At 47.7% G+C, this 22160-nt stretch overlaps 2 protein-coding genes across 8 annotated transcripts in view; one reads left to right on the top strand and one right to left on the bottom strand.

The window, feature by feature from the left end:
* Positions 1-6811, top strand: part of OXNAD1 (oxidoreductase NAD binding domain containing 1) — a 32277-nt gene extending 25466 nt beyond the window's left edge. For both annotated transcript variants that reach the window (XM_036901023.2, XM_036901022.2), the window contains 3 exons: positions 4450-4692; positions 5476-5584; positions 6239-6811. In XM_036901023.2, the coding sequence (XP_036756918.2) occupies positions 4450-4692; positions 5476-5584; positions 6239-6393 (507 nt within the window). In that variant the 3' untranslated portion in view covers positions 6394-6811. The remainder of the gene's footprint in view (positions 1-4449; positions 4693-5475; positions 5585-6238) is intronic.
* Positions 6812-19131: 12320 nt separating this feature from the next.
* Positions 19132-22160, bottom strand: part of RFTN1 (raftlin, lipid raft linker 1) — a 197514-nt gene continuing 194485 nt past the window's right edge. For all 6 annotated transcript variants that reach the window (XM_057492271.1, XM_036901028.2, XM_057492267.1 and 3 more), the window contains exon 10: positions 19132-20498. In XM_057492271.1, coding sequence (XP_057348254.1) covers positions 20109-20498 — 390 coding nt within the window. In that variant the 3' untranslated portion in view covers positions 19132-20108. The remainder of the gene's footprint in view (positions 20499-22160) is intronic.

The raw sequence follows: 22160 nt of genomic DNA, 5'->3' as shown, positions 1-22160 counted from the left end.
ATATCAAAGGACTTGTATCCATAATATATAAAGACTCTTTAAAGTTAGCAAAAAGAAAACAACATAATTTAAAAATGGCAAAGGATTGATTAGCTAATTCACTAGGATATAAGATTGGCAAATAAGCAGTGACTAGCCATTAGGGAAATGCAAATTAAAGCCATATATAGTAGAATACCTCTACAGACCTGTTAGAATGACTAAAATTAAAAGTATGGGCAATACCAAGTGCTGACAAGGATATGGAGCAGCTGGAACTCTGTCATATTGCTTATATTGCTAGCAAGAATGCAGGATGCTACAGCCATTCTGGAAAACATTTTGGTACTTCCATATGGAATTAAATATACACTTAACCATAAGATCCAGCAATACCACTCTTGGATATTTATCCTAGATAAATGAAAGCTCTGTTCATAGAAAAACCTGCACATAAATGCTTATAATGGTTCTATTCATAATTATCAAAAACTGGACACAACCCAAATGTCCCTCAGCCAGTGAATGGATAAGCACTGTGATACATTCATGCAGTGCACTATTACTCAGCTATAAAAACGGAGGAACTGTTGATTCACACAACAACTTGGGTGACCATTAGAGGCAGCATGTTTAGTGAAAAAAGCCAGTCTCAAAGGTTATTTACTCTGTAATCCCATTATGTCATATTCTGGGAGACAAAAATACAGTGATAGAAAACAGATCAGTGGTTAATGGGTTAGGGGAAGGATGTGAACATAAAGGGAGACTTTGCTGGTAGTAATACAGATCTATGTATGTGTTAAAATTCATAGAATTACATACCAAAAAAGTTATACTGTAAGATAATGTAAAAAAACTGTTTTTAATCTATAAGGGCATAAAAATTATTATTATTCCTACAATTTGTTTACATGTTGTATCTGTTCAGAATAACCTCCAGCTGCTTCTCTCAGCATCTCTGTTGTAAATGTATCCTGTCATATTTTTACGCTTTGACCTTCAGAGTCCTTCCTTCAGTGTGGCCTCAGCTGCCTCATTTCTTTTTAGATTCTCTTTGGATTTTCTACCCATTAGTGTCTCAAGGCTGTCTCCTGAGTCTGTAAAATATGCTGGGGGTGGGAGGGGGCTAGCCCAGCAAGGTGTCTGTGCACCCCATGCTCAGTTAGAATGAGCTTAGCCATCCTGACTCAAGTGCCATGAGGCCCCTCCGGTTGTCAGCTCCCACGTGACATGATCTGGTCCTGGTCCACAGCTCCCTGCTTGGTTGCATGCCTCATTGGTATTTCAATGGAGGAACCTATTCTTATAGGCTGTAGAAAATCGCCAAGTGGTATTGCTTGAATGCACATCCTAATTGTGGTGCTGCTCCACTCTGCCCAGTGGGAGTTGCATACAGCCTTTATGAAGTCAGATCGTTCTTGGAACCATTTCAGGTGGCTATTTTCCTCCTGAGGATTTGCCTTATTAAGCTATCAGAGTGGACAATAGGGGCACGTGAGTGTCTGGGTGGCAGCAGGCTGCTCTCTTGGGCTGTGGGATAAAGTGCCATAAATGTCTTCCTTTATTTTATCTGCTTTGGCTCAAGCTCCTGGCAGGGAAAGGGTTCTAGACAGCCATTGTTTGCTGGGCTCCAGTTGCTGCAGAAAAGTTATTTATTTCAAAAGTAGGAAATCTATACCCAAATTAGATACATTGCCATGTAATTGAAGGTAATGTCCTTTCACTTGCTTCCATTTTATGCTGTACAGTATAAGTATTGTGTTCATGCTACCTTGGCAGTTTTTATTGATCAACAAAAGACAAAGATGGCTTTTTATTCTTTGCATATGCTGGCAAATTAGAAGATAGGTCTGTTGAAGATTTATTTTTTCACTAAGGAGATGACAGTCTTCTTAAGTATTAGCTTCTCGTGGGGTACATTTTCTTACCAACTTGAAGGTTGAAAATACTCTGGTTTCTGAAAAAACAGTAACCTTAACAGTAAGCCTTTGTTTGTTGTCATTACTAAGTGTGCTGAAGATGACCACTGGACGTGATTATGCCTCATGTCTTAGCCTCTTTTCCTCGTGGGTTCTTAGAGATCTTAGACGTGTACAGGCAGGCAAGATGGGCAGGGAGTGTGTGGAGGTGAAATCCATTGTTGTCATTAGGCAGAGCCTCTCTAATATAGACGGTTTTTTCCAGACTTGAGGAGTATTTCAAAGCCCTTTGGTAGCCAGTGTAGTGATTCCTAGATTTTAGTTACTCCTAAGAGTGCTCCCGTGCTGCTCAGTTTTGTTGAAAATGAAAACCCACTTATCCTTCATATAAAAATTCCTACATATTTAAAATATTCAGATCATTTTCTTCCTCAGAGAAAGGAGTTCCATTCATTTAAAAGTTCCTTACCAAGAAGGACCTGTTTTGTGAATTCAAATGATTTTCATTTTTTCCTTAGATTTTCTCTGAGAGTAACTCTTCTTTAAGTTGCAGAGCCCCGAATTAAATTCATGTCAAATAGTATTTACAGCTTAGCTGCTGTGCAAGGTGCCAGCGTGTGAATGCTAAGGGTTTGCTCCTCAAAAAGCACCTGATACATTATGACTCCTTAGGAGGGCCTTCACTTGGGTGCTTTATGTCAGGAATGTGTAATGGCAAACCTATACTCCTAATAGAAATGTCCTTACTTCTAGTGTTTTAGTGACAGGGAAGAAGAAAGCAGGCACCCCCAGGGCTGTTTTCATTCATGGCAGCCACTGTGACCAAAATCCCTCTTACACAGAGCTCAGCGCCAGCAGGGAGCCCTTGGGGGGCCGGGTGGTGCCCACCATGGCTCTGGGGGGTGAGCAGGGCACGTGCTGGTACCCATTTTCCAGATGCTGTAGTGAAGCAACTTGCTGTATTTCATAGAGGCTGTGTTAAAATTCATTGTTATGACTCTAGATCAGTGTGTTTTTCGCCATACTAGGGATTCTCAACCCTGTCAGATCCAGTGCCCCCTTTAGAAAACTATCCTCAAATGAAATTCAAAGTTAATGTAATCAAAACATAAAAAAATGAAATGACGTAATTCTCTAAGTATAATGGAAAGGAGAAATGAAAGGAAAAGAAAATGATTCATAACCAAAGGCTGTGTGTTACCTTGGTATATAAGCAGGTGGCATTTCTAAATTAGAAGGTAAGGTGGAGGAGTCACCTGGCTGGTCCTTGACCTGTAGTCACCATGAGTGCACTGTCCCGGGGCTGGTGGTGCAGGTCGTCGTGTGTGACAGAGGACCACGCCTGTGTGTTACCACCTGGGGTAAACACGCTTGGTAATGTTCTGAACACAAAGTACAGTCTACACAGTGGTTACATGCGGGAAAATTCAGACTGTGTTAGACCTGTGGGAAAAACACTGACTTTTTTTGTAAAATGAGTTAGGGTCTAGTCTCAGATCATGACAAACTGGTTTTCGCCTATGTGTATATCCCTGGGTCCTCCAGAAGTCTGTGGGGCAGTCCTGTGTTGTAGATAAATGGTGTGCTGCAAAACTGGCCCTCTGAGTAAGACATGCAAAGAAAGCCCTGATTTCTGCACTGTGGTACTCCCACAGTCTGATTTCAAACTCCCAATAGAAACTGGCTCAAAAAATTCCTGCAGATATAACCAGCTCCAGGGCACCTCTGCCTTCACAGGGTCTAACATTCCTGGCCCTGCCCCCTAAATGCTGGTTGGGTTCCCCAAATTATTGTGACAATAAAGTATCACCACAAGTTTCCAAAACATGCCCTCAGGGGCAGTATCACCCCTATGGACAAGCAGTGCCCTCAGCTCATGGTGTTCCTGCTACAGTGGCCTCCCCAGAAAGCAGGTGCTTCACCTGGGGGAGTGTGTGTGCTTCTCACCCCCTGTGTAAACCTCTGGCCGCCCTAGATCTGCTGCTGCAGGGAGACGCATTGAGTTCTGAGCGGCCACTGCAGTGCTGGCCTGAGGCTGTGGAGCGGGTCAGGCTCTGCCCTGAGGACGGCCAGGAGGAAGCCCCCGGCACCCACATTCCTCAGCCCTGATGAGTCCAGGGCAGCCGCAGTAGTGACACTTGCCCCATCCTGCTTTTCTCTGCTCCATGGCTTTGATCAGAGCACAGGAACAACCTCAGGAAAGGAAACTATTTCAGAGCTGTCCCCTGAGTCCAGGGCCTCTTTGCAACCCCATTCATCACCTAAAAAGTTAACAAATGGCATAATTCCTGAAGCGCATCTCCTTTTCTCAGTAGTGGAGTGGCTATGTAGTGTGGATCACAGAGGCAGAGTGGCAAATGGCCTGTGTGACAGACAGATGGAATCAGTTCACAGGGCCCTGGGAAAATGGAGTGCAAGGTGTAAAAACAGTCCTAAACACTGATAAAAATGCAGGAGGTAGATGCAATTGACTTTATTAGAGAGGCACATCTGGGTTAGGACCTGAGCTACACAGGACTAAAGGAGGATCTTTTCTGTCCTGCCTTAGTGCACACTGGACTCTGAAGTGGCCGTGAGAGTGGGTGGAGACTTCTTCTTTGACCCTCAGCCTGCAGATGCCTCTAGAAATCTCGTGTTGATTGCAGGAGGAGTTGGAATCAACCCTCTGCTTTCCATCCTGCGGCACTCTGTGGATCTCCACAGAGAACGGGAAAACAAAGGAAGTGGATATGAGATAGGAACAACAAAGCTGTTCTACAGTGCAAAAAACACCAGTGAGCTCCTGTTTCAGGTAAGGGAGACGTGTCCGTTGCATAGCTTGCTGTGAGCAAACTTGGATCATGCTCTGGTCCTGGAACTTGCCTCAGTTCTCCCCTCTCTGCAGCCATTCAAATGAAAGGCTTGACCAGCCTTACTACTCACATGCATATCAAAGCCTGCCACCATTGGTTACCCAGCACAGTGAGGCAGCTATGAGGAGGCTGCAGTGACCTGACACGGTGGGGCAGGTCTCATGGGCCTGGATCTGGACGTGGGTGACCATGAAAGTCACCATGGCCTGAGAGGCCATAGAGTTCGAAGACCTACAGGTGGGTCCAGAGACCTACAAGTGGGCTTGTGTTGCAAGAGTAGGGGACACGTAAAGTGTGGGCCCAGCTGGGTGAATGAAACCCCGTCAGTTGCATCTGTTGAGACTAAGTACATTTGACAGGAGAAGCCTTTCACACTGGATTGCTTCGCAGCTGCAGCGTTGAACAAAAGCACAGAAACAGTTAAAAGACACACTGGTCAGTGAAACTGCTGCTTAATTACCAATGCTTGAGAAAAAGGAAAAAGAAAAAGCTCCCAGAGTTAGTAATATGCTTGTTAGCATATTCAGATTTCAATTAAAGCCAAATAGCCCTCTGTACTTTGAACGCTCTGGCCTGCTAGGCTGCAAACAATATCCCGCTAAGTAGAAAGCAGGAGCAGCAGACGTGTGCAGAATGGGAGTTGAGGTTCAGCGCCAGTGGTTGTGCACATCTGTTCTGATTTTTTTAAATTGTAGTGTGACCAAATATGTTTGACATTCCAGAAAAATATCCTCGATTTAGTAAATGAATTTCCTGAGAAGACTGCATGCAGTTTGCATGTTACAAAACAGACTACACAAATCAGTGCAGAGCTCAAGCCGTATATCACAGGTGAGTTCCCTAGAGATATTTTGACTATCTCCACACAGTTATTTTCTTGACCTGCTGGTTGGTTGACTGTAGATGCTTTATTGTTGGGAGTTGCTGGTTAGGAATGTCACTACCTGGGGAATGAGAAATGATTCATCATGCGAAAATAAGGAGAGACATAGTTGGATTTATTTACATACAGGTTTCCTGCTGCCCACATTAAAAATTTATTTTCCACATTTTTTAGGGGACCTTTGCATCATCACTGTAGTAAGCATACAAAGAATTTATGTTCCAGCTTTGACTGAATCGATTCCATTTGCCATTAATGGTAATTTAAATTACTCGTGGTTTCCCCTGCTTGGACGGATTTTTCACAGCATAGTTTATTTACTTTGCTGAAGGCAGTTTTGAATCTCTACCAGAGATCAGTAAGCTGAGCGGCCCGTCTGGAGAGTGCACGCTGATTAACATCCCACTTGGCCTCACCTAAGTTTAGGAGACCTGGAGAGGCAGTCTGCTGGGGTCTGTCCCCAGATGCCCCCGGGAGCACTGACTAGAGACTCGCCTCTGAGCCTGCGTGCCTGGAAGTAAACACTGCTGCTGATTGTGGCAGGTCCGTCCTCGTTTCTGTACACACTTGCTTAGTTTGGTGTTTGTTCTGTTTTTTGTTAGAAGGAAGAATAACAGAGAAGGAGGTAAGAGATCATATTTCAGAAGAGACTCTGTTCTATATTTGCGGCCCACCTCCAATGACGGACTTTTTCTCCAAACAACTGGAAAGCAGCCATGTTCCCAAAGAGCACATTTGCTTTGAGAAGTGGTGGTAGGAAGTGAGTGAAGGTGGAAAAGAGAAGGCTGTGAGGTCTGCTCTGGACAGAGCAGATACCACGTTTGTTATTTGTGGCAAGGTGAATTCACTTCTGCCCAGCCTTACCTTTTAAGGCTGTGAACCAAGTGACCAGCTAGGGAAGAAAAGAAAAGCCAGTGGACAGACTTAAATGATAAACTTTTTGCAAAGACCTCATTGATTAAACTATTTTTTAGTATGTTTTTTATTAATAACTGATTTTCTCCTGATGTACCTTGAATTTACAATACAGATTTTCTTTCCCCTTAGGGAGAAAAAGGACATGTACTTATATTTAATCATATGAAAATGTGGTTTTGTTTGTGAAATGTTGGCCATCTTTAAATTATTTGACAACCTTTATGTCTTATGTTCAATAAATTTATAATTTAAACATATTCTTCATAATTTTTCTTTGAAAATTCTTTCTTTAATGTCTTGGTTTACCTCACTGTGGTTTGCTGCCTTGCTTCTTCAGACCGTCAAAGTTGGGTTTAGAAATAAATTGGTAGAACTACTGCCTTAGGGAATTGAATATCCAGTGTATTTGCTTAATGTTAACGAGTATCCTGAGTATGTATCCTGACTAATTGTTAGTTTCTTTTCAGGTGAAACCCTCCCTGTGTTGTGTCTTGGCTGCCTGCCTTCACGTTGCAAGCAGGGGGCAGCTTCTTGTTTGGGACAAAGGCAGGGTGACTGCTGTGTTCCATGCTGGGTCTCCCTTCGGTGGCTGGCCTGGCCAGCTGTGGAAGTGTGCTTAGGGTTGATTAGGGGTACGGAGCCATTTCCAAATGCTGCTCGGCCGCCTCTCATTGCATGGCCTTGCCAGGCCTCTTCCTGGGACCCGCAGCCCCTCAGCATGGACTTGTTGAGTGACTGACAGAAAGCAGCTGGTGTTGTCCTTGCTGAGCTCCGGGTTGGGAGGCAGGGAGAGAGAACGGAGTCTCATCCCAAGGCTGTGCTGGGAAAACTGCCAGAAAGCAGACTGCAGTTTGTACCTTTGTTTAGAATTTCATAAATTTAAAAGTCATGGGCTAGGGCTTGGCAGTCCTCTCTAGAGGTGAAGGAGTCTCGGGCCCATGCTGCTGGGCTGGTGAGCTGTGAGGCTGAAGGGGGGCTGCGAAGAACCCCGCCGAGTGGGCATGCAGGAGCTCCAGCTGTGGCCCCCTTCTTGAGCTGGTGAGAGGGGACAGGCTGCTCTTCCCACCTCCATGGCTGCGGGCCCTGCGGGGATGTCAGGGCTTAAATACATCATTGATTTAGGGCCCAACCATGGTTAGCGTCACCATTCTAGCCTCTGCCCTGATCTGAATTTTGTCAAGTTTTAAGCAGAGATCATTTGTCAACTGTTTTCATCCTGGATTTGAATTGAGCGGGAAGGAAGCAGTGCCAGTGACCTGATGGGAATATCAAAGTCCAGTTGAGGCAGTGATCACCAGCATTTCAGAGGTGAAGGGAATGAGCATCTCTGGCCGCTGTGTAAGGAGCCCTGGCTCGTCAGCTGGTCCCAGAATGTCCAGGCCGAGGCGGGGCTGGAGGGCTGAGTGCTCAGGGCACAGGAGACGGAGCACAATGAGATTCAGGCATGTGGGAGCAGTGGGCTTCTCTGCCAACTGGCCGAGGCAGCTGGCAGAGGAGACACAGGTGGGGCAGTGGCCACCACGGGTCGTTCTGTGCTGGTAGTGGAGGGGCAGGGTGAGCATCAGGACAGCCTGGGGTGGGAGCAGGGGTGCTGCCTGCTGCCTGCCCACCCACCCACGGCTTGTGTGCTGCTGTTGCAGAGCAAGGACTGCCTGTCCTGCAGATCCCAGCTCGGCCAGCCGCCCTGCCCGGGGATCACTGTTGGGCCGGGTGGTGACCTGCACTGTGGTTCCTCTCAGCTCTGTCATTTCTTGGGCTGAGCACTGAACAGTATTTCTAGTCTGCAGGCTAAGAATGCCGTGTTGCCTTTGATTGCTAGGCCAGTTGGGATCTTTTTGGTGCTCCAAGTGAGCTACCTCCAGTCGGGGTGCCTTGGAATGGATAGTGTGGTGGCTAAGAATGTAGACTGCAGAGCCCTTGAGCTAGACTGCTTGTGGTCAGATCTCAGCCATGCCCCTTACTAGGCCGGTGACCTGGAGCAAGTCAAGTAACTACCTTATGCCTCAGTTTGCAGTTACACACACATGTGCAGACACTTTCACCTGCATGTAAAATAGAGATGATACTACTACCTCCCTCCTAGGGCTGTTGTGGGAGTGGATGTGGTGATAATCAAGTGCTTGGCAGAGCACTGCATGAGTGTGTGATTTGCCATCCCTTATCCTATTCAGAAAGGATTTCAAGAGGCTAGGTAGCTTCCACTAACCTGTAACCTGTCTTGTTCAGTTCTGTGCTTGGCACATAATAGATGCTCAATAAATATTTCTGATGTGGATGAAAGGGCCTGCCCAGGGCCGTAATTCTTCAGGATCCTTCTGGCTCTTTAAGTTTGTGTAAATGTTTCTTCTTACGACATGAAACCCTTTCACGTTCTTCTCAAGGTAGGCTAAGCTGATGTATAGGGTGCTGGCGTTGTGTTCATCTGACTCTGGTGCTCACTGGAAGATGGATCACATGCTGTGTCCTGCTGCTGATAATGACAGGGAAGGCGAGTTCTGGTGAGCAGCCACTGATGGAGCGCCTGGAAGGTCACTGGGGAGCTTGGCAAGGTGGATGTTAAGAGTGGGAACACTGGGCCGGGTTTAGGAACAGCTGGGAGGGAAGACTTCAGAATGAGTGGGTGTGGATAATAGTTTCAGAGAATTGTACCGTAAAGGGAAGGAAAAAGGATAGAAGCTGTACAGGGAAGTGGGGTCAAGAGAACTTCATTTTTTAAACTCATTTAAAATTGTTTTATTAAAAGTTATTTAAGATAAGAATTTATTTTGAAGTAATTTTTGATTTATAGAACAGTTGCAAAGATAGCACAGGGTTCCCATATACCCCCTGCCCAGCTTCTCTGAATGTCAGCATCTCACATAACCATGGTAAGTTTATCAAAACTAAAAAATCAACAATAGTGAAGTTGTTACAGTTCTTGTAACCAAACCACTGTTAGTTTTTTTAAGATGCGAAATAACAGCCTGATGATATGAAAAACTGAGAATCATTCAGTGGGACTCAAGTTGGGGAGGTGACAACTTTTCTAGAGGCTAATAAAGTAGTTATTTGTTATTTACTGAGCATCTAGTATGTGCGGTCACTGTGCCTGAAATTGTAGATAGGAAAGCATAAGACAAAGGATCTCTTGAGTAAGTTATATACTTTGGGAGGCCATTTTCTATGATTGAAACTGGGAACACTTTGGGAATAATTTTTTCTAACAACTACCACTGGTTGAAAGAGAAGCTATAGGAGGTAGTGAGTGGGTGAATCACTGAGGTGATGGTATCCATGGGCGCGGGTGGGAGGGGGTGTGGGGAAGGTCATACCCATGCTCCGGAAACAGTGCTGGGAGAATTGTTATTACGGGATGCATGGCTGCAAGTATTGTACATGCTCACACGCGAGCAGTGAGGTGGCCTGCACGCAGCGATGGTCAAAGGGCATCCAGTATCATGGGCTTCTGCCTGAGATTTTTTTCCCTTCTAAATGGAAAACCAATTTCCTTTATTCCTGGGTATTGCAGATGATCGTATGCTGATAATTTAACCCGAGAGCTGTTATTTCATTTTATTTTAAATGAAACTCAAAGTATACTGTTCTCATCTTAGAGAAATGGTGAGATATCTTGTCCGTAATACTACTCCTTCCTAATACATGCAGACCCAGCGAGCATGGTGATGACCTATGAAGATACCTATAACCCACCATCAGATACATCAAGGCGTGCATTTGAAAGTGTCCGTGCTCAGGAGCCCGGACTCCTCATGCAGCAGCCACCTTGACCTAGTCTGTTCTGGGTTCCTGAAATCCCAGAGGGCCCGTCAGCTGACCTGCTCTCTTCCATCTCTTCTCCTCGGCCTTTGCTGTGCTTGAACATGCGAAGATTTTGTCTATTTCTTTGCTTTTTTCTAGTTCCCTGACAAGTATGAACACAGGAAAATTAAATAATATAAAAGTGTGTTCACTAAAATGCTAAAGTTCTCTTCTGCCCAACCCACTTCCTTGCTGAGGGTGAGTTCTGTGTAAAGAGCTTGCTAGGTATCCTGGTAGACATTTAAGTGTATTGACCATGTGTACATATACAGATATGTGTGCTTGTGGATTTCATCTTTAACACACTAAATTATGGACATACACTGTAATGTACTTAACCATCTCTCTGATAGACATTTAAATTGTTCCCAGTTTGGGGCTGTTACAAACAGTATTGCAGTAAACAAACTTGTTTGTATAACTTGTGTACATATTTCTGTAGAATTATTAGAATTGTCATTTCTGGATGAAAATTTGGTATTGTCATATTACCCTATAAAATGCCTAATTGATTTATAGTCTAATAAAGTATGAATGTACGCATTTCCCCACATTCTGGCAACACTAGATATTCTAAGTCCTTAAACTGTTTTTCCTACTCAATTGGATGAAAGATGATTTTAAAAAAAAATTATTTCCTGATTGCTCCCTAGCATTTTTTCCTAAACTGTTTTAACCATTTCTCTTCTTCTGAGAATGGTGTGTTCACATTTTATGTCCATGGCTTACTGATTTGTAGCTCTTTATAAAGTAATTGCTAATCCTTTTTCTGTTACATATATTGCAAATATTTTTTCCCAGTCTGTTACTTGCCCATAAATTCTTTCTTTTATAACTTATACCGGAGTTTTAAATTTATATGTAATCAAATATGTCAGTCTTTCCCCTTGGAGTTTATATTTTTTTTTTATGCTTTTGTAGGCCTTTTATCCATTGGGAATCAATTTTTAGGCTTAATGTGGGATGGGATCTGACTTTATGCGTATGGCTCTCCAGTGGCCCAGTACTGTTTATCAAATATTCCACACTTTCCCCAATTACTTGAAATGCCTTCTTTACCACATACTAAGTTCTCAACTACAGATGGATTTTTTTTTTCCTAGACTCTGCTCTGTTCTGTAGGTCTACCTATTTGTTCCTACTCTGATATCACATTGTTTTAATTGCTCTAGCTTTTTAGTACATTCTGTATTTTCTGCCTTCTTTTTTTTCTCATCTCCAGGTTAAACACAAGTAGATGTCACATTAGTGATGTAACTTCACTTCTCACAGGTTAAGGTGCGCAGGAAGAGTGATGGGAAGTAGTGAGTCTGGGTTACCCTGGATGCAGCGGTGGTCCAGGTTTGGGCTGAAGCTCTCAGTCAAGCACTAGGGAAGTGCTCGGCATTTCACAGGCAGCTGGTTTGCTCCTTAAATTACCACAGCAGCTGTGTGGAGTAGCAGGGTGAGTGCTGCCACCCCACCCACCCCTAAGGGAGGTGAGATGGAGAGCTCAGAGGACGTGCCCAGGCCCACAAAGCCAGGCCTGCAGGACAGGGTTGGGCTCTTTCTGCCTGGCTTGGAGGACTTTCCTTCCCACAGCCTCAGCTTTTGGCTTGCTCCAAAGTCTTCCCTGCCACTAAAGGGGGGAGGGGGCCTCCTTTTTTTCAGAGGGACCTAACTGACCAGAACACTCCATTGCCAGAGCATTTCAGTTCATGAGGTTCTTACTGTTCTCGGGCAGTAGTTGCCAGAGGGAAGAGGCAGAGCATGAGAGGCAGTCTGGCTGCCCACGTGGGGTGTTGGGGCAGGTGTGGCACCAGGCATCCAGAGACTAAGCCGTCCCTGTTCTCAGCTGGCCTGCGGGACTCAACCACCTCTCCTCATCTGTCAGGTGCATAGGACTGTGCACCTTAAAATCCCTTTCAGCTTGACCATTTTACAGTTTCATGCTGGGAAAAACAGGCCGTAGGGACCCAGGGGAGTTGAGGTTGGCCCTCTGATGAGAGGTGACAATTAAATGCTGGAGCTGGGGCTTCAGAAAAATGGTAGATTCACCATCAATTAAAAATTTGACAACATTTGCCTGCTGGGGCTTCAGGTGGGCTGGACGGAGACAGGCTGGACTGATGGTTCCCTGGCTTCATGAGAAGGAAGAGGCTTAGGTAGGTAGTGACTTAAACATTTTGTGGCTCCAGAAACTGGCAAGCTCACGGGTTGTCCTTCCTGCCAAGATGATTTTCTTACTCATTTAATGGAAGAATCAAGGTAGGAGGTACCCAGACTGAAGGTTCACAAGCGTGGAAGTCCATGACAAGCAGCATTTTAATGCTCTGTAAGTGAAATATATTTCTGAGCACCATTTAACCTTTATGTTATTTAGAGTCAAATCCAAAGCCATACTGAACTTGATGATTAGTGAGCAACACATCTAAACTCAGACATGTACATTTTACTGCCGAGTTATTGGGTGAAAAACTTTCTCTACTCAATGTGGGACCGTGTTTTGAAACTACCTCTGGATTCAGTGAGTCCCTTTACCCGATTTCTAAGTCCCAGTCCCCACAGTTGACAGCCATGCCTGTAAGGATGAAAATTGCTCTGGGCACTCATGAGAGAAATTAAAGAAGATACCAATAAATGGAAACACATCCTGTGCTCATGGATAGGAAAAATTAATATTGTCAAAATGGCCATCCTGCCTAAAGCAATCTATAGGTTCAATGCAATTCCTATCAAAATACCAACAGCACTCTTCAACAAACTAGAGAAAATCATCCTAAAATTCATATGGAACCACAAAAGACCCCGAATAGCCAAAGCAGTCCTGAGAAAGAAGAATAAAGCAGGGAGAATTACACTCCCCACCTTCAAGCTCTACTACAAAGCCACAGTAATCAAGACAATTTGGTACTGGCACAAGAACAGACCCATAGACCAATGGAACAGACTAGAGAGCCCAGATATAAACCTGAGCATATATGGTCAATTAATATATGATAAAGGAGCCATGGACATACAATGGGGAAATGACAGCCTCTTCAACAGGTGGTGGTGGCAAAACTGGACAGCTACATGTAGGAGAATGAAACGATTATTGTTTAACCCCATACACAAAAGTAAACTCAAAATGGATTAAAGACTTGAATGTAATTCATACAACTCTTACAACATAGGCAAACATCTCCTGAATATAAGCATGAGCAACTTCTTCCTGAACGCATCTCCTTGAGAAAGGGAAACGAAAGCAAAAATGAACTCATGGGACTACATCAAACTAAAAAGTTTCTGTACGGTAAAGGACACCATCAGCTGAACAAAAAGGCATCCTACAGTATGGGAGAATATATTTGTAAATGACATATCCGACAAGGGGTTAACATCCAAAATATATAAAGAACTTACACGCCTCAAAACCCCAAAATCAAATAACCTGATTAACAAATGGGCAGAGGATATGAAGAGACAGTTCTCCAAAGAAGAAATTCAGATGGCCAACAGACAAATGAAAAGATGCTCCACATTACTAATCATCAGGGAAATGCAAATTAAAACCACAAGAGATATCACTTCACACCAGTAAGGATGGCCAGCATTGAAAAAACTAAGAACAACAAATGCTGGGGAGGATGCGGAGAAAGGGGAACCCTCCTACACTGCTGGTGGGAATGTAAGCTAGTTCAACCATGTGGAAAGCAGTATGGAGGTTCCTCAAAATGCTCAAAATAGAAATACCATTTGACCGGGGAATCCCACTCCTTGGAATTTACCCAAAGAATACAACTTCTCAGATTCAAAAAGACATATGCACCCCTATGTTTACTGCAGCACTTTTTACAATAGCCAAGATATGGAAACAACCTAAGTGTTCATCAGTAGATGAGTGAATAAAGAAGATGTGGTACATATACACAATGGAATACTATTCAGCCATACAAAATAAGCAAATCCTACCATTTGCAACAACATGGATGGAGCTGGAGGACATTATGCTCAGTGAAATTAGCCAGGTGGAGAAAGAGAAATGCCAAATTATTTCCCTCATTTGTGGAGTATAACAATGAAGCAAAACTGAAGGAACAAAATGGCAGCAGACTCAGAGACTCCAAGAAAGGACTAGTGGTTACCAAAGGGGAGGGGTGTGGGAGGGTGGGTGGGGAGGGAGGGAGAAGGGGACTGAGGGGTATTATGTTTAGTACACATGGTGTGGGGGATCACGGGGAGAACAGTGTAGCACAGAGAAGGGACATAGTGAATCTCTGGCAACTTGCTGCACTGATGGACAGTGACTGCAGTGGGGTATGGGTGGGACTTGGTAATATGGGTAAATGTAGTAACCACATTGTTTTTTCATGTGAAACCTTCATAAGAGTGTATGTCTACTGTACCTTAATTTAAAAAAAAAAGTCGTTCTGAGGCAGAACTTAGGCTGTGCCCCTCGGGCCTGGGACAGCTCTTTCCCACTGTATGACCACAAGCCTTGCCCACCGCAGTTTCTCCCTGGTGCTCCTGTTCCCCCAATGAAAGCCACGTTCTGCAGGTCCCAAGGGGAGTACCAAGACTTAGGTTTTGGCAACTTTGTAATGGTAAATGAGTCATTCAAATCCTGAGCCTCCAGGAGAGGTTTGAGAACAATTCTGCACGTGGTCATATCACCAGTACTTACCCTGGCCTCATGCTGAGGTAAGGACAATACTCCCACCTGTGGTGTGGCTGGTGGCTTTAATACCCTCCTCACTTTCCTCTCAACAGTGAAATCCAGTCAGTTTGGGCTCCTGAATTACTCTCAACTCTGTGCCCATCTCTCCCTCGCCATGGAGATGCACATCACTAGCATGCCCACATGGGCTCCTAACTCAGGCCCCGTCTGGGTCCCCTGCTCAGCTTTCTTGGTCAGCAGAGATCTTTCAGGGCTGCAAAGTTGATGTCATTTCCCTAATGAAGACTGAAAAACAGCCTCCCCTTACTCAGTCCTTCTCATCAGTAACATTTATATGGCACCTACTGTGTCCTGGCTATTCTCCAAGCACCTTATGTGTATTTATTTAATTCTCACAACTGTACCCCATTTCACAGATAAGGCAACGGAGCCACAGCAGGGTTGTGTAACTTGCCCAAGGCCACACAGCCAGCAGGCGGCAGGCAGGACTGCAGCCAGGCAGCAAGGCCCCAGCACCTGCCTCGCAGCCGCCGGGTGGCCCCTGCCTCCCCGAGGACTGCTCACCTGACTGCTTCTCTTCCGGCCTCCCTGACTTCCTCTGTGAGCCTTCAGGGCACCCCGCAGTGCTCAGCACTACTGTGAACCTCTCCGTGTCTGTCATAAGCTCCCAGGGAGCCCAGATCAGGTCTGCTCGCTCCCTGCTGCCGTCCAGCACCCAGCACCCAGCCCAGTGGGGTGGGAACGAAGAACTGTGTCTGTAGCGGATCCTCGATCCCTCATGCCCGCAGGGACACACGGGGCTCCCCATGGCCTGTCTCTACCAGCAGGGAACACTGCTCCACAGTCTTGCAGGGGCTGGGGAGGCAAGCACCTGCCAGGTTCAGAGAGCTGACTGCCTACAACAGTTTTCTTAGTCTGGCCACAGAGTGGTCGTTATCTATAGGAATCTGTAGTGCATATCGCTGTGCAGTCCTCTCTGGCAACAGCCGTCTCAGAAACCCCAGTCAAAGGCTTGTTGGGTCTTAGATTTGACATCTACATGCTTCCCTGGGGCAGAATCAGGGAGCCAGGTCTAGGAAACCCGGACTCCCCTGGGAAGCTGCCCACCGTGGGGTAGGTCAGTGAGCACAGGATGCTCATCACCAGGGGCCCAGCCTGCACTGCTCACGCAGCCAGCGCTTCGGCAGGGCTGCTGCAAACGGAGCGCCCAAGCGACAGAAGCCCAGCTGAGCTGCCTGCCAGTGCCTGCGTTCATCCCAGTCCTTCCCCACTCACCTCCTAACTTTGCATGACTCCCTCTTGAACACCACCTGCTGCTCTTGGCTTTGGCCTGCTCCAGGCCCAGAGTGAGCCCAGCAGGAGAGCCCAGGTGGAGCTCCCCTGGGGCCCCCAGGCTCGTGCACCACACCGGCCAGGGCACAGCCAGTGTGGGTTGCCTGCGTGATGGGGTTTGGGTGAGCCTATTCCTACCCATGAGCACTGCTTCGTCTCAGTAGCATTGCTGAAAGATGTTTTATCATTCAGAATGGCGCCTAACATGTTCAGAGTACTGATAAAATGTGCTCACAAGAAATGAATGAGTGTCTCAGAATATCTCCTTGAAGTTGGTCCCATCAAGCATAGCCCTGTCAGTCTGGAGATTCGAAAAAACCAGGCAAGGATTGGACTAATGTTTACTGTTTTGTTACTTATAAACCACTAACAAAGAAATTAAGACTTTATAAACATAGTATTTCTGTTGGCATAGAGTATGTGTGCTTCAGTACCAGATAAACCTCGTCATCTCGGTGGCCCAGCAGAGCAAAGGTTCATTACCTGTCCTGTCATGTCCACCTTGGACTCGGCCAAAGGTGTTGAGAGGAGAGGGCCGGAGTGGCCGAAGTGTGGGGGCCAGGCCCCAAGTGGCCCACATCAAATCTCATGTCCCGTAGGCTGGAGCCCAGTCACTTGGCCCCAGCCTGCACAAGGAGCTGGGAAGCACTGCAGCCTGTGGGCGGTGGGTGGGCACGGACAGGCTCTGCCTTCTGCCACCTTTATGGCCTGGCATCATCAGGATGAACTGCTAATCCGTAGAGCAACGACTACAGACCCAGCACATCACATGAGTCCCCACAGAAACCCAGTGAGGTGGGGGTCGGCCCCCTTTCCCACGAGGACCCTGAGGCTTGGCCATGTGAAGAAAAGAGAGGTTACACGTGCAGGTTGGCCTGCTGACCAGCTCTGTCTGCTTCCAAAAGTGGCCACTTCCTAACACAGGTGTCCTCCATGTCAGCACCCTGACCCCTGGCCGTGGGCGCTGGAGAGCAACCTGCTTGCATTTCTTCAAGCAGAGTGAGAGTTCCTGCCTCTGCCAGGCGGCCCTGTGAGCGAGGTCGACCTCCTGCCCCCACTCTGAACCTCCAGAGGTGAAGAGTGGGTCTTGAGAACACTTTTCCAAAGACTCAGACTCGGCCACAGCTTGAGATGAACATCTCTCTCGTTCCTGGGAGAGGTTCTCCCCCTCTGAAAACCTCCTCCACAGGGAAATAGCTGGACTGAAGAACTACAGGACCCTCCAGGCCTGTCTCTGAACCCTTGGGAAGCTGGCCTCAGACTCTGGGAACACCTTTTGGGCTGCACAGTGATGGCAACGGGGCCTGTCACAGCCACTCGGGTCCCCACTGCAGTTACCTGGTCACCCCCAAAACTGCCTGTTCCTTTCAGACCCGCTGTGACAGCCGCTAACTGCCATGTGCACAAGCCTCTCTGGCTACCACTGCAGTCTGCAGTTTTCACAGAGCGCTAGGGCACTGTCAGCACAGCCCTGGCCCTTCACCGTAGGTAATCACAGGGAGGTGGAATTTCCCCTGGGCCCCCTCCCCCCACCACACACTTGAAATGCACATGCAGGATGTTGGGACTGGGTGTTAGGGGTTTGTCTGCCTTTTGTGAAAAAGCATCTCATTTCACAGGAGTGAGCTGTGATCGAGCCTGAGCCATCCTGCGGCCAGTGTGTCGCTCTGTTCCCGGTACCTTAGAATCCCCTGGGTGGGGGTGGTAGTGGCTACAAATCCTGATGCCCAGGCCATTGCCCCAGGCACCACTCCCAGCCTCAGGGTGGGACCCAGGAATCAGGAAAGTTTAAAGCTCCCCCAGTGGTTCTGAGGTGCAGCTAATTTGAGACCTGCCTGAGGTAGGCTGATATTTTACCTGGTATCAACAGGGACATGTTGAAGCAAGGGGTAAAAACAAGGCCTCCAAGAATTGTTCGCCTGGTGCTATGGCCAAACTGCCTGAGAAATTCAAGTAAGCTACAGTTAGTTACCTTTCATTTTTTTTCCACAAGAAATTCAGCCAACATAAATGTAATTTAAGTACTGAAAAATACACCCAACACTGATGTCGTAAGGCCATCCACTGAGGGGTGCAGCCTGGGACCACACTTTGCAAAGTTGTGAAAAATGGGTGTTGTTTTTGCCCCAGCCTGCTGCTAACTAGCATATTTTTTTGAAGTTGTGAGCCTCTGAGATAAGGGCTAAGAGATAATACTGTAAAAATAAAAATGTATAGATATTCCTGAGTATAATTGTGGAAAGTGTCATTTTTAAATGTCTTCTCCTTGAACAGAGCCTTTAACCTTTCTCAGTAAGCCCTGGGGGTCAGGTGAGGGAAGTTTGCTAAAAAGTCAAGAGGAAAATGACTGTACAACGTGGCTGTACAAGGGTTTCCAATTCTGCCTAGTAAAAATATATTACAAATGTGTTTTATTTTAACAAACTGTAAACAGGAAAAAGACTTGCCTCATTAAATAATTTACTTAAAAGCTTGGAAACATGCTTGGATACTGATGTGAGGCTTTTGTTTGTTCTGAAATGGTATTTGTCTCCACTGCCAGGGCAGTGGGAGGTGGCCGTGCCCGGACTTACCTGGTGGCACCTGAATCCCACCCTCTGTCTTCTTTCTACGAATGACCTGAAAGTACAGTATGCTTAGCCGCCTCTGCTAATCTTCCACAGGAGCTTTATTTTCTTCTCCAAAACCATCATGCTGTCAGGAGTTAGCAACTTACAAAAAGTGAATGGGGACTTGGGGTAGAGTCCTTTAGACATTGGGCTAGGACTTTTCCCTGTGACATGATAAATTCTCGATACTCAAAGTGCATTAAATTCATAGATGATTTATTGCTTTAAGTAACTAAACAAGAAAGAGAAGAGACAGGCTGTTGTTTTGGTCAAGACAACGATGCATTCTCTCTCCAAGGTGCGCCAGTCACATCTACTTAAAGCGTCAACGATACTTTCTGAACAACATAGACATGTGAGAGCATACATGGGAAACAACTTGGCCAAGGACACACTGATTAAAAGAGCACAAAACAAGGGCTCCCAACCTGTCGGACTGCCGTGAAGACAGAAGGAACATGTGTGCATATGATGTGCTGAATACAAAACCTTTAAAAATACTTTTCGGGTAGTAATACCAACACACAATTCCTTCTCAGATGTTCTGCAAGAGCAGGTACACAAGCAGAAAGAAAGACTTCCTGGTTCCAGGTTACCAGAATCTAGGGGAATATACCATGAGAAAGCCAGGAGGTGGGGCGCCTCCCTCCCCAGTGCCATTTTCTTTGCCAGAGCAGCAGTGCCTGAGGGCTGTGGGGGGAGGGACAGCGGCTGGGTGTGGGGGGCTCCAGGGGTTGTTACAGGTCGCCAAGCAGCTGCAGAACAGCAGGGCCAGACACTGCCCAGGGGTGTGTGGGGATGCACAGCAAACAGCCTCAGTCAGTAGCCGGGTGGTCCGTGGGCTTGGCCCGAGTGCCCGCTGGAGGCCTCTGCAGGGCCAGTCCCCGGCCCGGGAGAGGCAGTGGGGCCAGGGCTGGGGTTCCAGCCCCTGGGTTTAGAAGAAATAACCTACCCTCTTGCATTCTGACACTGGGCATCACGACATGGCCTGAGGGGATGGTCAGAAACCAACACTGTTGGGGGCCAGGCCCTTGGAAGGCCTGGAGGAGCTCACAAGGAGAGGGCGAGCTAAGCCAAAGGGTGAGACACAGTGCCAGGGCCAGTCCCGCCCTGGACACAGGGCTGCCGCCCCCTCAGGTGGCAAACCTCGCAGGTGTCAGCGCCACGGCCCGAGGCTCAGTCGCCTCCTGCGGGCTCTGCAGCCGCCTCTTCGGCCCCCTCCCCAGCAGCCTCCCCGGGCCCCATGGGCCTGGCACAGCCCCCCGCAGGGCCCCCAACGAGGCCAGCGGGCCCGTTCTGCACGGCACCGCCCTCTGTGCGGAGCCAGCCCCCGGGACACGGCCTTTCTCCTGAGCCCTCGTGCGTGGGGACCTTCACCTCCTCAGGGGCTCCAGCCTCCTGCTGCGGGCCCGGCACACAGTTGCCCACGTCTCCGGCTTTGGGGAACTGGTCTTCTGAACGCTTCTCGCTTTCCTCTACCTGCCGCCTGTCTCGGGCGCTCAGTTTACCTTTGGATTTCCTCATCTGCCTGTGGTGCACATCCTCCCGGGAGAATCGCCACTGGAACTGGAAATCAGAGAGGAGGGGGAAGTAAGTGCGGTCCCCGGGAGCCCAGAGCCTCGCCGGCCTGTCTTCGCCTAATTCACAGCCACGTCACCTTCCTGGAGCAAGACACACGGGCGGCAGATCCCTAAGCAGAGCTGCCCCATGGCCCACCCACCACTGTGCCTGCTCCTGCCTCCCAGGCAGTGGATTTACATGTGGGCTTTATTGGCGGGAGGGCATTTCTTTCAAATGGGTCCATAGCAAAGGCCTGGGAAAGCAGGTCCTGAAATGCTGTCATTTGGAGGACGGGGGTGGGAGAGGAGCAGGGCCTGCCCCTCCGCAGGCTGGGGCTCTGGGTCCTGCTCCTCTCTGAGAAGGCTGTGGGTTACCAAGCACAGGGCTGGATTCCCTCGCCAGACCACCTGGACTGGAAGGACACGGAACATTGGGCAGGTGCCGTCTGGGTGCCCCGGCCTCCCTGCAGGGCTGGCGGGCTTCCTCCGAGCCCCCCTCTGCTGCGGGCCCCACCACCTCACCAAAGCTCACAATGCCTTGGGCAGCCTCTGACCAATGGCTGGTCCAGGCGGGGCCCAAGGCCCATCCCTCTTGCCCCAACTCAATGTCCCACACAATACATCTGCACCATCTTCCTCCACACCCCAGTCTTCCTGAGCAGAGGCCTCTCTGACCTCCATCACCCTGAGGGGTCAGTATCCTAAACAGAGGGCCTAGGTGGGGCCTGCATCCCCAGTGCCCATGGAGTCAGATGCCAGAGAGTGCGTGGTGATGCAGAAGATGCAGTCACGGAACCTTCAGGCTGTGCCAGGCCAGCCGTGGCTGGCACAAAGAGCAAGAGGGACACCCCAGAGGAGAGAGAGCTGGGTAGGTGTGGGCGAGTCAGGACCCCCAGCCACAGCTGTCTCAGGCGCCACACAAGTACCGAGCGGGCTGACTCAGGTAGGCCCAGTTCCTCCTCTGTCCCGTGCGGGGCCATTCTCACAAGGCAGGGAGGTAGCAGTGGCCATAATTCAGCATCTGTATAACCTAAAGCCAAATGTTCCAAACTGTGACGGCAGCCTGGCTGTGGGGCGGCAGCCTAGGAGAGAGCAAGCATGAAGCAGAGCGCCCAGTGTCTTGCGCTGTGACGTGCTTTCCATTTTCCCAAGTCCCCAGAGCTGCTGGCACTAGGCACTGTTGGCACCATGTTATGAGCACAGAGAAGTTCAGAGAGGTTAAGTAACTTCCTCAAGTCACAGAGCTGGAGAACGACAGAGCTGGAATTCAAACAGGTGTCTCTGGCTCCACATCAGCCTTCTGGCCTCTCATTCTTGGTGGGTGAAAGGCTTTAGGCTCTTGCCCTGGAGGGCAGGGAGGACAGGAAGCAGAGGCAGAGACTACACAGCTTTGGAATGGCTCGGTCCAATGCAGTGCCTCAGCTTTGAGGCTGCGATGTCGGGATGTATCTGCTGGGCCAGGCACTTGGCTCATTAGCAAGTCCAGATTTAACTGCCATTAAAGATACTTTGGTTTGGCTTATTTTAAAAACAAGTATCTACACTGAAAGCTCTGGACAGGCCCATTAAAAAAAAAATCAATAATGATAAAATGTGAATGTAGGTCCACAGGTGAGCTGGGAAAGGGTCCTAGTCAACTAAGACGCTGGCTCTCTGACTCAACTTGAGT

Source organism: Manis pentadactyla, chromosome 14 (assembly GCF_030020395.1).
Source record: "Manis pentadactyla isolate mManPen7 chromosome 14, mManPen7.hap1, whole genome shotgun sequence".
In the NCBI taxonomy this organism is placed as follows: domain Eukaryota; kingdom Metazoa; phylum Chordata; class Mammalia; order Pholidota; family Manidae; genus Manis; species Manis pentadactyla.
Note: the sequence above shows the minus strand (reverse complement) of the source record. Positions and strands in the feature narration are given on the sequence as shown.